We start from the raw sequence: 15,035 nt of genomic DNA, 5'->3' as shown, positions 1-15,035 counted from the left end.
TTCCAGTAAAAAAAAAAATAAATAAAAAACTTAGATGCCTTTTGCAAGAGAAGATCTAAATATAGAAGTCACAAGGGTTTAATGTATGAAAGTGGAATAATTGACATTCCTCCCGAAGGACGTTTTTTAATGTACGATAGTGAAATTAAGATTCAGGAATGATCTATTTCCTTACCCTTATAGGTTGTATCCTCTTTATTTTATTTTATTTCAGCTAATTAGCTATCAGTTTTTATTAGTTGAAAAATGAGAATGTCCAACTGAGGAAGGTATTCCCGTGATTTCAAACCAATATTATTGGATAACTAATTGGTCTCAAGACTCAACAGACCAGATGACGGCCGCAGCCCATTGCTTGGCATCGAGGGAGAATGGTGACTCGTTTGAGAGTAAAATAAACAGAATTTTTTCTTTTCTCTATGTTTTTCTAAATATATAAATGAAGATAGTGGCGGATTGAAGAATGTTTTTTAGCATGAAGAAATTTGAAAAGAAATAAAAAGGTTAATCGCTTCTGAAAGGGTTTGTGTGAGAGAGGCTGGTGTTCCAGCCAAACAGTAGATAAAAGCTTGTAGGTAGTAAGAATACTAACTGTTGGTAGTTTCCAGTTACATGGACAACATATAACTGGTACCAAATTAATGAAATACACCCAAAAGAAGTTGAGCGTGGACAAAAGGAGCTTCTTCTATCCAGGTCATAAACTCCTCAACGTGCTGGGCATGTCTAATGTCTTGCCAGCATGTGAGCAACTTTGTTTGTTTCTCTTCTTACAAAAGATAGTTCCAGTATTCAAACTGTGGCACATTCCTCAGCAAGGATGAGTCCATATCATCGCTTACTAAGCAAATAATAAAAAAATTATGTCCATCTATACATGTTAAGCAAGAGAATTTTAGCCATGCTTGGGTATAGTTTGAAAATGCTCGAGTGGAGATTCATGTATTGTTAGCGAGGGACGTATATCTTCTTGCTTTGTTTTCAAATAAAGTGTTTATTCACCGTGGAGGGGGAACAGAATATTTTACAGAGGCTAGTCTTCTTATTTATTACACGCTCAATTACAAAGATAAAATTTCTGAAGAAAACAAAGGATACTCTATCAAAGGTGAGTTTCAGGAGGATCTCTCTGATGCCAAATCAAATAGCATTTGGAAGAACTGGTGAGGATACATGGGTGGCTGCTCTGATAGTGCCTGAGATGTTCACAGATCTAAGTAGTAGAAACTATCAAAGGAGAGTTTCAGGTGGATCTCTCTGATGCCAAATCAAGTAGCATTCGGAAGAACTGGTGAGGATACACGGGTGGCTGCTCTGATAGTGCCTGAGATGTTCACAGATCTAAGTAGTTAGAACTTATAATAGAAGATACTGGTAAGACAGCATTGTGAGGGCATGTTGATGTGGATATTTCTCTATAGAGAGAGAGAGAGAGAGATTTACCTGATGAATTAGAACAGTGGAAGGTGTCATTCCAGGCACTGTATTAACCTCTATGATCAAAACCTGCAAAAGGTGGATGTTGATTGAGTAATTAAAAAGTTCAATGGTGTACAAAAATCAATCAGGTGTTGCATTATTTACTCATGATCATAGGAGGGCACAATTTCTTTTGGAAATGCACATGGAGCCCCAAGAATTCAATGATTCATACTAAAATCTTGCCTGTAATATAGCAAAGGGAAAAGGGGAAAGCATGTCCTGTGGCACTAGGAAATCAACATACCTCTCCACTGTCTACATTAACAAATGCATCAATCCGTGAAAATCCTTCCAGTTGCAATGTGTTTGCAATCAGTTCAATATATTCTTTACATCTTTCCAAGGCTTCCTTACTGATTCAAGAAAAAAATAAAAGAACAATAATGTAGTTCCAAAAAAGTACAAAGAGTAATGGAAGAGAGTAAATAAGTAGGGTATGACACAGTATGAATTATTAGAACCAATACAATTTGACAGAACTCTGCTACCAGTGTGAAACATAAACTAGTTAAGGGTTCCTAACCCTGCATTGATCATTCATTGTAACAAAAAATGCAGAAAAATCAAATATAAAATTTAATACATAAAACAAAGAAAGGATAAAGGCACATCAAACACAATCATAATCATAGGGCAAATGTTCACAGCGGAGTAAGGCTTTAAATGAACCAAGCTATTTGGACTCAACTCCAGAAAAAGCTTTATGTTCATTTATTTAGCAAATGAGACAAAATCAAGTCCAAGTTTAGACTCAACTACTAGCCAAGCTCAAACATAATAATGTGTTCATAAACAAACTTGTGAGTATGAGCCTCGATTTTAATAAATATAATATTATATGTTTATACGTATACATGTGTAAAAATATACTTATATAGCCTTAAGATTAGATTGTGTAAGTTTGTATAGAAGTTCATAAAATATCAAATTATTATTTGTGATTTATTGATAATATAAATAGTAAATTCCGTAGTAACAATTATATATAATTTTAATAATACAAGAGTGGTGAATCTAATTTTTATAAGTTCACAAATGAAAATCATTCTATCTAATTAACTCAATAGTATAATTTCAACTATAATTTAATTATTAATTTTAAGCATAAATTTGTGAAGTGTAAAAACTTTTAGTCATTGTGTGTACTACTACGTATAGGAAAATAATAAATCAAGTAACTAGTTGCTAATAAACTCGAGTTTGTTTGAAAAGGAAATGAACCAAATCTAAATATGCAACCAGTTTGGAGATGCGCTCAAGCTCGGTTCATGTTAGAAATAAATTAAATGAACAATATTTTAACACAGCTTAGCTCATTTATGGTTCTACAATCCACCCCGTATAGAGACCATACATCAATAAAACAGACATATTAGAACCATAGAAAGTACATCCCCTTCAAAAAACTATACGATATCTAAAAGTGCTAAACTCAACCAACAAGCTGGTGCCATTATTGACCTGAACAAATGCATGCCTTATGGATAGGTTTCTTAACAAACCTAATAATTGATAACGGGGGTGGAGTCAGATTGATGCCAGTCCCACCTGTCAAGCGAGTAATATCTTCGTAAGGCACAAAAGTGCTATTCATAGAAACAAAAAATACAATATTCACTACAGATTAATAAAACATTGTCCATATCCACTATCCTTCTCTTAATCTGGCTTGGGGCACTACCACTGAATTTCCAATTGGAGCAGTATTAATTATACAGAGAAAGGGACACTACATCCATTGTGTAATTTGGTCAAATCCCTTAAATAGGATTTATCTTAACATTTATATGCTTCAAACACACACTTAATGGATCTTGAACCCATGACCTCACCCTCTACTTTGTCCTTACAAAGGGAGGAGGTGCCTTTTGAGTTAAAGCTCATTACCTCAAACCTTTGCTCAAAAGCGATATAGCATGAAGGCAGCACTGCCCTAAATTGATTATAAACAACATGGAAGCAATACACTTGAAGAAAACAGGAGCAGTGATGTGCTTCTGGGTTTTAATCTGTGTGCAATAATGAATAACTACAGGCAAAGATATACCTTGGAATTTCTCCTCAAGTGATAAGATATCACCAGTCTCCTTGATAGTAATACTAGGACTCAATGAGTGCATTGATCCACGTTTTCCAATGACACCAACTGTTATTTCCACCCATCTACTACGTCCTCTCCACATAAGGTGATGTCCATTTTCATTCATGGATTTGGATGAAACAATTATCTCATCAGTCTCAATAAAAGGCTCAAAGATTAATTGATCTGGAGGAAGGTTTGGCATCTCAATCATTCCGTGTGCCTGTATATTAATAAAAATGAAAGGCATAGTGTACAAAAATTCAGATGAATGATAGTGGAATTTCATATGCTGCATGTACAAAGCTCAATAATGATTTATGTAAACTTACAATAACTTTATATGTCAATTGAATTTGAAGACTTGCAAACACATTTCAGTTAGAAATGTAACTAAAACCCATCACTTAAATGGAGAGGAATAACAAACAAGAAACTCTATAATTTTAATAATCTTAAATGACATAATGATGACATGAATGACTTTTAAGATAGCTAGGGTGTCAAAGAATAAAAGATAAGAGACTTTTATATTGCACAGAACCCATTCACTTCTAGGACAGGAACCTGTCACTTAAGTCGTCTTACATGCTCTAGGAACATGCAGCCTTCCGCTTTTCCATTTCCTTGGAAAGGATTTGCAAGCAAGTTTTTTTTTTTTTTTTTTTTTTTTTTTTTTTTTTTTTTTAATAATGCGATAGTACAATAGGGGAGAGGGGATTTGAACCCTCGCTCTCCTAATAAAGGAGAGCAGGTTATGTTGCTAAGCTACAAGGCTCTTGGCATAGGGCCTTAGGTAAGCAAGTATGCAAATTTGTTGGTCAAACAAAATGTATAGGGCCTTAGGTAATAATATGGTTACATACCATAATTTAAGACAGATATTTGAAACAGTTTTTACCTGTATGAAAATCCATGAAGAAAAAAGGCCATGTGGGAAAAAAATTCACAAGAATCAGTATATATACCTTTGACAAACTATTAGAAGGAATCCTTAGAAGGCAGTCGTCCAATGCTTTCACGTACACTTCAAGGTCCTTGGCACAGCTGCATGAGCAAAAAATTTAGCACCATATGGTTGAAAATTTATGCCAATATTGCATAGGTATATAAGAACTGACTTGAACAGGTAACATGCTTGCCAACATTCCTATCATCAGTACCACATTCACGGTGCAATAGACAAGGGGCATAAACCTACCATAATCTTGCAACCCCAGTTGAGCATCCATCTCTTGCTGGTTTAATGCATAATGTTTCACACTGAAGCTTTGACGTCAAATCATGCCATATACCTAGAATGGGCATCTTAATTAGATCCTCTTTTCTCCACACATCTTTATTTATAGTAAGAACTCCCCTGGTTGCAAGCTGTACAAATTGAGAGATTTAATGTGTGCTTATGGAGGAAAACATACAAGCCATGCTGAGGAATGATAATAATATCAGCACAAAAAAGATTAGTTGTTATACATGGTTAAGAGCAAGAGACGTTGCAACTTTGTCCATACAAGTCTTTGAAGAAATCACTCCGGGGCCTTCAATAGGAAAGAAAAAAAGGGAAACAAAAAAGAAAATGAGAAATTGTACCAGTAGAATTTGTATAAAGCAACGGTTGATTAAAAAAAAGAAAAAGAAAAGACCTGTATAAGGAACCCTTGCAGCTTCCAACAAAGATTGAAGAGTACCATCTTCACCAATGCCTCCATGCACTACAAATAATAATAGATAAACCTCATAAAGACTGAATTTTTACATCTTATACCAGAACACATGCAATGATAGCTAGTAGGTGAGACATATATGTTTCCCATATAATTATCTCTAGAAAAGCGGAAGTAAGAAAAATCTTGCAAGGGTTCATCAATAAATTTCTATTAATGAAAAGATGCTGCATGAGATACAGTCCACATGGGGACCAAATTCAGAATAATATAAATGCTGATTTAAGAGAGAAAAAATATCAATATCAAATCCATACATCAAAAAATTAGAGGTAAAAATTTTCAATCGCTAGAAAATACATGACTGAAAAGCAAAACCTGCAATAAAAACAGTTGCCTGAACTTCCTTGGCTAGCTTGATCCACTGCTCCAAGGAAAATCTCCTAGGTGGTTCATCAGCAATATCAAACCCTGTAAACCAACTGTGCTTTGTCAAACCTTCCATGAGATTGTCTATCACTTTGTTCCGTAACTGAGATGTCAGTGCAGCCCGAGCTGGCTCAATTGCCTCCATGCACGCAGCAATCACTTCCTCTGTTGTGTGTCTTAGCACAAGAGAATAACTGTAGACAGATAAACAGATTTAAAGCTTTGAATTGTGTATAACAACAGTATAAAAAGCAAGAGACTACATGCTTTAAAAATTACAAAAGCTTGGTGATGCAAGAGACATCTGTATATATCTCTGGCATGCTCTATCAATGTTATACATTTATGACACTACTTGTTTTAACTGAAAATTACATACATTAATATTCCTCCAAAAGACTGCATAACTTTAATAGAATGATTTCGTAGGTTTCATCAAATCTTTGTAGAAGATATTGCAAAAATCGTTTTGTGAGAAGCAGGAAAACCATGCAGAGCAACATGCTATTATAATTGAAAGCAACATAGGTATACAATACCTTATTTTTTATAGGTATACAATACTTTATATAAACACATTATTTGCAAACAAAAGAAAATGCAATGAAATATACTGCGACTTATGGACTGCTAATGTGATCTACACTGACTGTTTTCCTTTCTTCTGGAGAGAGAGAGAGAGAGAGAGGAACAAAATACCAACACTTACGGTAAAGACCAAACTGTTCTGGAGCTCACATCAGATTCCTTATTGTTTGAATCCACACCAGAGACAAATTCACTTGTGGGGGCAAGCAAACATGGAGTTACTTCAAGCTGTAGCCACCAAAATTGCCAACTCAGATGATACATCACATCTGGAACGCACTTAGACTAGAAATGACAACTTTTAAATACAATATAGAACTCTAGAAGCAAATTTTCTTGGTAATTAACAAATAACCAAAAATAATTTCAAGGGAATTTATAGACTAGCCTGTGGAAATTTCTCTCATGCAGACTCATAAAATAATGAAATATTCCTCTCTTACAAACACTGAACCATCTTTGAGATTTTGTGCCTATACCAGATGTATAGATTCAAATTGAAGTGAATGTAAAAAAATTTGAATGAGAACAAAAAATTATACAAAAGTCAAATCAATGCTTACTGATGGAATTATAAGGGAAACAAGAGACATCATATTTATCAACCCCAAGCTTTGATTTTGTGGGATGATTCTGGTGTGGGTCCTGCATTGGAGTTGAATTCAAGTTGTTTGTTGAATTCACTGTTCACAACACTGTAGCAACATTGTTCACACTGTTGAAATTTAGAATTTTAATATTTTGTGGGACTAATTACTAGGGGTTTTATGGTCTTTTACTTATGTTTCATTCCATAACAACCTTATGCTTAAATTAGTTTATTTCAAGGGTCAAGATTAAGTGAGGGTATTTTAAGAAGCTTAAATAAGCTATGTATGGGGATTTTAGTGTCATTGTTTTTAATAAAAATGTTGACTGCTAATTTTGAGTTCCTCTCAAATCCTTCAAAGTGAGATGCTTTCTTTCACTAGAATTGATTTCTAGGGACCTGCTATTGTGATGCTAGTAGTTATCTTATATTCCAGCAAGTACAACCTAAGTTGTGAGCCCTCAATTTCCCAACCATTCCATCAACTCCCAAATCCTTTACAAACCCTAACACTAACTTCCCAAACCTTAAATCAAACCTTGACATCTTACATACTTACTGATTTATCATCTATTAAGGGTTTAAAAAACATTTAAATAGGACAATCTCTCAAGTAATTCATGCTTCAGCAATAGCACCATCAAACCATAAGTAAATTGGAATACTTTACATACCAAAATCTCCCCGAATTTGAATACTTACATCATCAAAAGCTTGCAAATTGAGCCAGACATTTGTTCCACTCATAAGAGATACTTGCCGCTCTGATGTGTCCCCTCCAAAAATGACAAAAACTTTGCGGGTGCTTTCATTGATGGAAAATGCTTTGCTAATCTGGGCAGATTTTGATCTTCTAGGCAAATGACTTGATCCACTACTGAATGATGCAAGATTGGGAAACCGCAAGCAAGCACGGTAAATAATGGTCCGGAGAATGTTGGAATGAGAAAATCCAACCTGGACATTGGAGGTGGTATTTTCAAGTTATGTAGCAGCATACAAAGGAGTGCTAATATACTGATTAAAAGGATAAAAAATGCACAAATTTAAATGATTAGCATGACATGATTTCTGGTATATGCATCTTTATATTTAAATAATGGGGTAACAACAAAAGCCCCTTTCACAAGGGCATCCACATAGAGGCATAAAACTTGATATTGCCATAGCAACATTGCAAAAGATGCTTTATAATGCACAAGTTAGCTTCTAAATTTAGATTAACAAAAGGAAAAAACATAAGGATGTTGTTCTGACCATGCATCAAAACATTTTATGACCTATCACTGAAACCATTTAGAAGCTTCCTATCTCATTACTTCATATAAGTAGATTCAGGACTACCTTTGAAGATTGCTGAAATAAAAAGCTGGTCTGTTCCATTCCACTGATCTGATATGTACGACGAAGATCAATATGGAACACCTAACAAGAATCAATACTGATAACAAAACCAGCAAGGAAAAATCAGAGAAATGACTTACCAGGTTAATATCAGTAAATATAATGTTACCCAATTCAGTCCTTCCAAATTTGCTCTCAGAAGATGACGACATATGAACAGAATTAGGCAGAAACCATCCATCAATTCGAGCAAAATCACGTAGACCAAGCCTTTGGAATAACAAAGACGCACCTTCACGAATAGTTTCAATTACATCTATGGGAAATCGAGGTGGAGTGTGATAAGCTACCTGTGTAGTACAAGATAAATGAGGGCACAAAAGGACAGAATGTATTACCTCAATACACACTGTAACGTAAGAAATAATCATTGGCATAAATCCTTTGAATACGCACAGATGCGTCTGCACATTATGTATACATGTATTTACAAGAATTAATCAAGATGTGGTACTTCTGTACACCTGTACCTGCTGTGTTGGAAGATACTTTCTTCGGTAATTAAAAATTGCATCCTTTTCTGTTATATCAACACTGCCATGAAATTGAAGCTCGACCTGGTCATTTAAACACAGCTTTAAATTCTTAGAATTCATTAGGTAATGATTAAAAATAACCTAATAAAAAGTAATAATAGTTTCCGCTGTGAGTTCACTTATTCCATGAATTATTTTTATGTGCATAGGCAGTGCAATTTATCTAAAAATCAATGTCCAAAACCTCCCATACCTAGAATTGATATTTTGACTTTTAAGCTTATTTCCTATTCACATATTACTTTGTTGCAGCAAACAAGGTTTAACTCATAGTCAGAGCTAAAACTCCAATTCTCAACCTACATGTGTTAACCCTTCATAAATTTAACTGGAGAATGAAATGAAGCCGAGCTCCTTTTAATATGCTAATATAAAAGATCACTCAACCTTGATGTATTACAATCACTATAAATATAGGAAAGGGACTGTTCTTCTAAATTTTCTTAGAGATAAAATCAAGCATATATATATATATATATATTTTAAATTTTATAATGCAGAGCTCTAAGGGATAGCATTAGTGCGTTCAGTGAACAATTTATGGCTAAGTAGTACATACAAGTGAGTTTTGGCATCAAGGGGAGATACAAACTAGTGACTCCCACTACATGAAGTGTAGTTCCCAGCTATTAGTACATCTAATTACTGGTACTATAGTGTTAAACTAGATTCAATTTTTTCTATTAATCATGAAAAAAGGATTCATAAAGCCCTCCCCCTTATAGTAAGTATTTGGAATAAGCCTTTGCAATATACATAATATTTGGTGCTTGTATGATTATTAAAATCATAAAATGATAAGCAACTTTTTTTTTTTAATTGGTAAATTACATGTACACTGATAGGCCTTGAACCTGAGACCTCACCTTCCACCATGCTTTTACAAGGAGAGGTACCATTTGAGTTGGATCTCATTGGCTTAAATGATAAGGAAAATTAATCTGAGGAAAATAGACATTGAAAGAGCTCATACCTCAGTTGGCAATAGCACAACAGGATGGCAATCCAAACCAGACCCCACATCCAGGACAATGGCTGTAAACTCACTCCCCCCTTCAAGAAATATTTCAATAAGGACTTTGTCATCAATTCCCTATCAAAGATTGAAAAGAGAGAATCTTTAAAAGATAAAATGTATTGTGAGGAGGGTTTTAAAGCCCAAAATTAAAATAAAATAAAATAAAATAAAAAAATTGACTTCGTAATTGAAAACTTTCAATTCATTTCTATGCAGATGCTTCAATTGACATGTTTTCCCTTGAATTTTCAAAAAAGAAAATGTCATTTCCATGTCAATTTTAGCACATTTTCAATTAAATTGGCAAACTTTTGATCAAGCCTCACAGTCAAATCTCAAGAAAACCAGCATACCTCTGAAATAATTTCATCAGCCTTTGTTAAAGAATCAAGCACACCATATGCAACCTTAACACCAATGCTTGATCCAGCTCTTGCTGGTTTTACCTGAAAATGGAACAAGAAAGAACTTTGATATTTAAACATGTCACAAGCTTCTAAAGACAATGAAAGTATGAGCCTTACCACAACTTTCCCTGAGTAAGGGTCCAGCTGATTTCTAGAAAACCACTTTGATAATTCATATTCATTCCCTTCATTTCCCTAATTGTCATTCCAAAAGTAAGAAGAAAAAAAGAGTTTTCAAATTTGACTGACTATAAAACGAGAACCAATTGAATGCTTCAAATCTCAAAAGAACAATTAAAAGTAACTAGCAATACGGAGCTATTACCACCCAATAGTTATAAGGGCTGCAACAATTCCAAAATCCAAAATAGAAAAAAAATTTAATAACTTTTTCCTTTTGAAAAATATTGTCCTACTTCTTGGGAGCTTACAATTTTAAGAGAAGCTCTTGTTCAATGTTTTAAAGGTTGTAGCCTTGGTGTGATGACAAGTGCCTTCCACCTAAAGTGACAAGTTGCAGGTTTGGGTTCAGGAATCAGCTTCTCCAAAAAATAAAATAAAAAATAAAAGGGGGGAAGGGGGTAAGCTACCTACTGATAACCTCTCACAGACCCCATAAAAGTGAAAGCTTCATGCATTGGGTATAAGTATGACCTTTTTTATTTATTTTGTGTTCACTATTCCATATAATTCTATTTATCACCCAAAAGCTACTCTTAGTTGCCGCTATAGGTAGTAAGATACCCTTAACCGTGCTAAACATAAATCATCAAACAAACATACATGTGAAAGCATATTATATTGTGATTAATTATCAACAGATATAACTCAGTTAATAAATACCTGCACTAAAAAATTAGGCACTGTTATGAATCCCTGTTTGCTGAGCTCCAAGGAGGCATCATACTGCCAATTATTCAATGAGCAAATGGTTAGTTTTTCCCCCCTTAATAAAGAAATAGACAATTCTGACATAAGCAACATTGAAGGGTATACTAAAGGGATACGATCATACGAAGATATTTTTATACAAAGTGAATGATGATTTCACTAGACTTTATGCATCTGAGGCTCCATCTGCAATTAGGAAAGCGGATCTACGCTGACAGTTAAGGTTACATACTGTAACTAATGTAAATTCCTACATTACACTTGCATCCTTATACAGTTTGCAAACATGAGAATAAAAAATTTTGTATGTTCAACCTAATCACAGGACATTTGCCTTCACCCAAAATAAAGAATGAAGCTACCTTATAACTTGTTTCTATCATGTTAGGTTCTAAAGACTTAGGAACTAATGTATTTAGAACTCTAATGTGTATTGTTGGCAAACCATGATCAAAACAGGTTGTTTAGTCTTGTTTAGACTTGCTCAAAGTTGTGTCTTTTATGTAAAGTTGGATTCGAGCTGATGCAGAATTGATAGTGCATTTCGGCCTGGCTCAATCAATCGAAGCTTAGGCTCGATTAATTGAAAATCGGGCAGAATGCGTTTTTCTGCAGAATTCCAACTCAGCCGTAGTTCATTAAAACGTTTAGGGTTTTATGTTTTGCCCTAGGTATATAAGGCAAACCCTAGCCACGTTTTAGATATTGCTCGTATTGCGGTTTGTGTAAAACTCTTGTGAGATCTGTGAGGAGCTTTCTTTTACACAAGTTTAGGATTATCAAGAAGGAGATTTCTTCAAGAGCTTGATGATCATTCAGTTGCTGCACTAAGGAGTTTAAAGAAACACAAGTGGTGTGCTTGTACTTGCTAGACAATCCAAGAAAGAAGGAGTCTGTGGTCTCGAAGCTTGCACGTGATCATGTCAGTAAGTTTCTACTGGTGGGTAGCAATAGGATGTTAGCGGTCTAAGTCCTATTGTAAAATTTCGATTCTTTCATAGTGGATTCAGGTTTACTTTGAGGATAGCTAGGTTAAATCCTCCCCAGGTATTTCCGCTGCTATGCATGATATGATTGTTTGATTGTGATAACCTAGATTTGAAATTTGGACTAAGTAATAACTTGGTTAATTAACTAGGTTAATCCAATTGTGTTTTGAGGGGTCTAAAAACTATCAAGACATGCAGCTTGCAAGTGTAATCTTGGGGTCCAATGTCACAATAAACCTGTCTAATGCTAATGCTGGCCAAATGACATCATCATGCTTCAAGATGGTGTAAAATATATAGAGATTCCAGATGAAGTCTTCCAATTAAGTGCCAACATGTCATGTTAGAATTGGCTCCCTCAATGAAGATAGATTTCTTTAAGGTCCTCTAAATATGGAGTATTAAGTACACATGAACCAATTCTGGAACCTTATATATGGACTAAATTATTTTTAACAAGAACAAAAAGCTTATTTTACCTTGTCAAATGCTTGACGACACTCATTTGATCCTGTGCCAACAAATGGAATATTGTATTCTTCTAAGAGCTCCTGAAAATCCCATCATATGTAGAAATATAATTACATCGAGAAAAAAATACTACTGACATCTGTATGTGCTTGTGTTTTGAGATGCAAAGGGTCATAATATACAACACCTGAATGCCACCATCTTCACCATATCTGCCATGTATAACTGGGAACACTATGTCCACTGATGTAGTAAGATGTTCTGCAAATTCAGACAGAGACTGGAAACCTTGGGCAAGGCTGCAAAACTAAGACAATTAGCCATCTTAACATATTCAATTACATAAACCATAATTTGAAAGGCATTCTTACCTTTCAAGTTTAAAATCAAAATCGGCGGGAGTGTTTGAGTATACCTGTAAATGTGATATAGAACGAGTTTGCATAAGCATGGTAAATTTGTTTCCATCTCATATGCATATTCGAGGTGATAAAATACATATTAGCAAGTTGAGTTGCAACCAAAATAAGAAATTCAGATGAACAAAATACTTCTGCAAACTCCTTAAAGCTCAAAAGATAAAATACACCAAGTGGAATATTCATCGATTACTAACATAACAAATAACCAAAAGGTCCCCTAGCTTATATCTCCTTCACATGTTCTATTTTTCCAAAAACTCAACAGGTTTATGACTTTAGCCAACACAGTTTTGACTTAACCCCTATCGTATCTCTCTCATAGTGATTAAGAGTTTCTATGTTTGATCATACAAACTTTTTGCAATAATCAATATTTGAATTCAATTTATTCTAACTTAGTGAACAATTTAAAGCCCAATAGCAACCATAATTCTAAACGAACATGAACATCGCACAAACCTGGGCTGAGGATATTGCATACGCATTGAGATTGTAATCAATGTAATAGCAGCTAACATGAAAATCCTCTCCCTGATACAAAATGAAAACAAGCGCATCCAATCAAAAATTAAAGAAAACCAATATAATTAGCACTGTATGCTGCAAAAAAATTCAACGACTAACACTCCGTTTGGCTTCCAAAACCAACAGAAATGAGCGGGAAAAAAATAACCATTTTGAAATTTTCACTTTCTCGGCCTAGCTAATTAAGTAGTTGCTAGTTTAATTAGAAACGTGAATAAACGTTAAGTTCCTTTTCCCTCTCTTTCTCAGCTAATTTTCTCGGGAACCAAACGGAATATCAACAAAATATACAAAGAAACGGAACCTGTATACGATTGAGAAACGATCTCGCAGAGTTAAGCTAGATTCAAAATCCTACAGAAATGAGCGGGAAAAAATAACTACTCAGAAAATTTCGCTTAATAGGCCTATTTAAGCAGTTGTTAGTTTCCCTTTCCTCTTTTTCGGCTAATTTCTTGGGAACCAAACGGAATATAAACAAATATATGATCAATCCAAAAAAAAAAAAAGAACCTGAATATTATCGAGGACCGATCTCGCAGAGTTAAGTGAAATTCCACGCTCCGCCGAGGGACCACCGCAAACGATACCGACTCTAAGAACTCTACGTTTCTTCACCGCTTGCTCTTCCTTCTCTGCGATCCGGTTATCCACAACCTCCGCGGCGGCGCGTGGAACTCCAACGCTCCGCGAACATCTTCTGATTCTGTAGTTGTTGCTCAATCGCACGAAATTCAGAGGAGCAGCACAGAGAGCGTTCGGTGAAGAAGCTGAAACGGCGGCGTCGTCGTTGTGGTGGTTCTCGCCGCGGAGCAAGGCGAGGTTGGAAGCGTAAGCGATCGACGAAGCCATTGGAGAAAGAAATAGCGAGAGACACTGAGAGTGAGTGAGTGATTAGTTAGAGAAATAATGGAGAATGTGAATATATAGTGGAGTGAGTGAGGGTGAGTGGTGATGGAGTTTGCTGATTGTCTTTCATGTTTTTAAAAAACTGTTTCGGACGGCTGAAAAACTGATAGTGTTTCCTTCTAATTGGCCTATGGCGCTTGTCCTTTCCCCATGGATGTAAATGAAATGATTTTTTTGGAACAAATACTATTTATACTACTCGTAGTGGGTAATTAATTAAGTGCTTTATATATATATATATATATATATACTAGCGCGCTCACGCGCGTGCTCAGAGGCTCTTCTATTTTTTGGGTAAGGATTAATTTAGAGCATTTATTATAATTTGGGATTACTACATTTTCCAATCACCAAAAAAACCTAGGGGTGTGATGAGTGTCATGTGTGGAGAAATAATTTTCCAATCACACCCCTAGATTTTTTTGTGATGAAATATTATTGTGATTGGAATATTATTTCTCCACACATGACACTCATCACACCCCTAGGTTTTTTTGGTGATTGGAAAATGTAGTAATCCCAAATTATAATAAATGCTCTAAATTAATCCTTACCCAAAAAATAGAAGAGCCTCACGCGCGTGCTCAGAGGCTAGTATTCCGTAATTATTATCCATTTTTGCCCAAAAAAA

At 35.0% G+C, this 15,035-nt stretch overlaps 1 protein-coding gene across 1 annotated transcript; it reads right to left on the bottom strand.

The window, feature by feature from the left end:
• Positions 1–974: 974 nt before the first annotated feature.
• On the bottom strand, positions 975–14,548 carry LOC115953263. Its single transcript, XM_031070855.1, has 24 exons — positions 14,009–14,548; positions 13,430–13,501; positions 12,920–12,963; positions 12,736–12,847; positions 12,557–12,628; positions 11,041–11,103; positions 10,315–10,392; positions 10,144–10,236; positions 9,746–9,865; positions 8,707–8,793; positions 8,317–8,526; positions 8,177–8,224; positions 7,535–7,789; positions 6,365–6,471; positions 5,605–5,849; positions 5,206–5,274; positions 5,036–5,100; positions 4,764–4,933; positions 4,531–4,609; positions 3,530–3,785; positions 2,985–3,030; positions 1,727–1,835; positions 1,444–1,506; positions 975–1,324 (listed from the first exon to the last, which is right to left on the bottom strand). Exons 1-24 carry the CDS (start codon positions 14,345–14,347, stop codon positions 1,244–1,246), a joined length of 2,883 nt encoding a protein of 960 aa, XP_030926715.1. The 5' UTR covers positions 14,348–14,548; the 3' UTR covers positions 975–1,243.
• Positions 14,549–15,035: the final 487 nt, after the last annotated feature.

The sequence above is a fragment of the Quercus lobata genome, chromosome 7 (genome assembly GCF_001633185.2).
Source record: "Quercus lobata isolate SW786 chromosome 7, ValleyOak3.0 Primary Assembly, whole genome shotgun sequence".
Taxonomy (NCBI): Eukaryota; Viridiplantae; Streptophyta; class Magnoliopsida; order Fagales; family Fagaceae; genus Quercus; species Quercus lobata.
The sequence above is the reverse complement of the archived record's forward strand: the minus strand, read 5'-3'. Positions and strand labels throughout refer to the sequence as shown.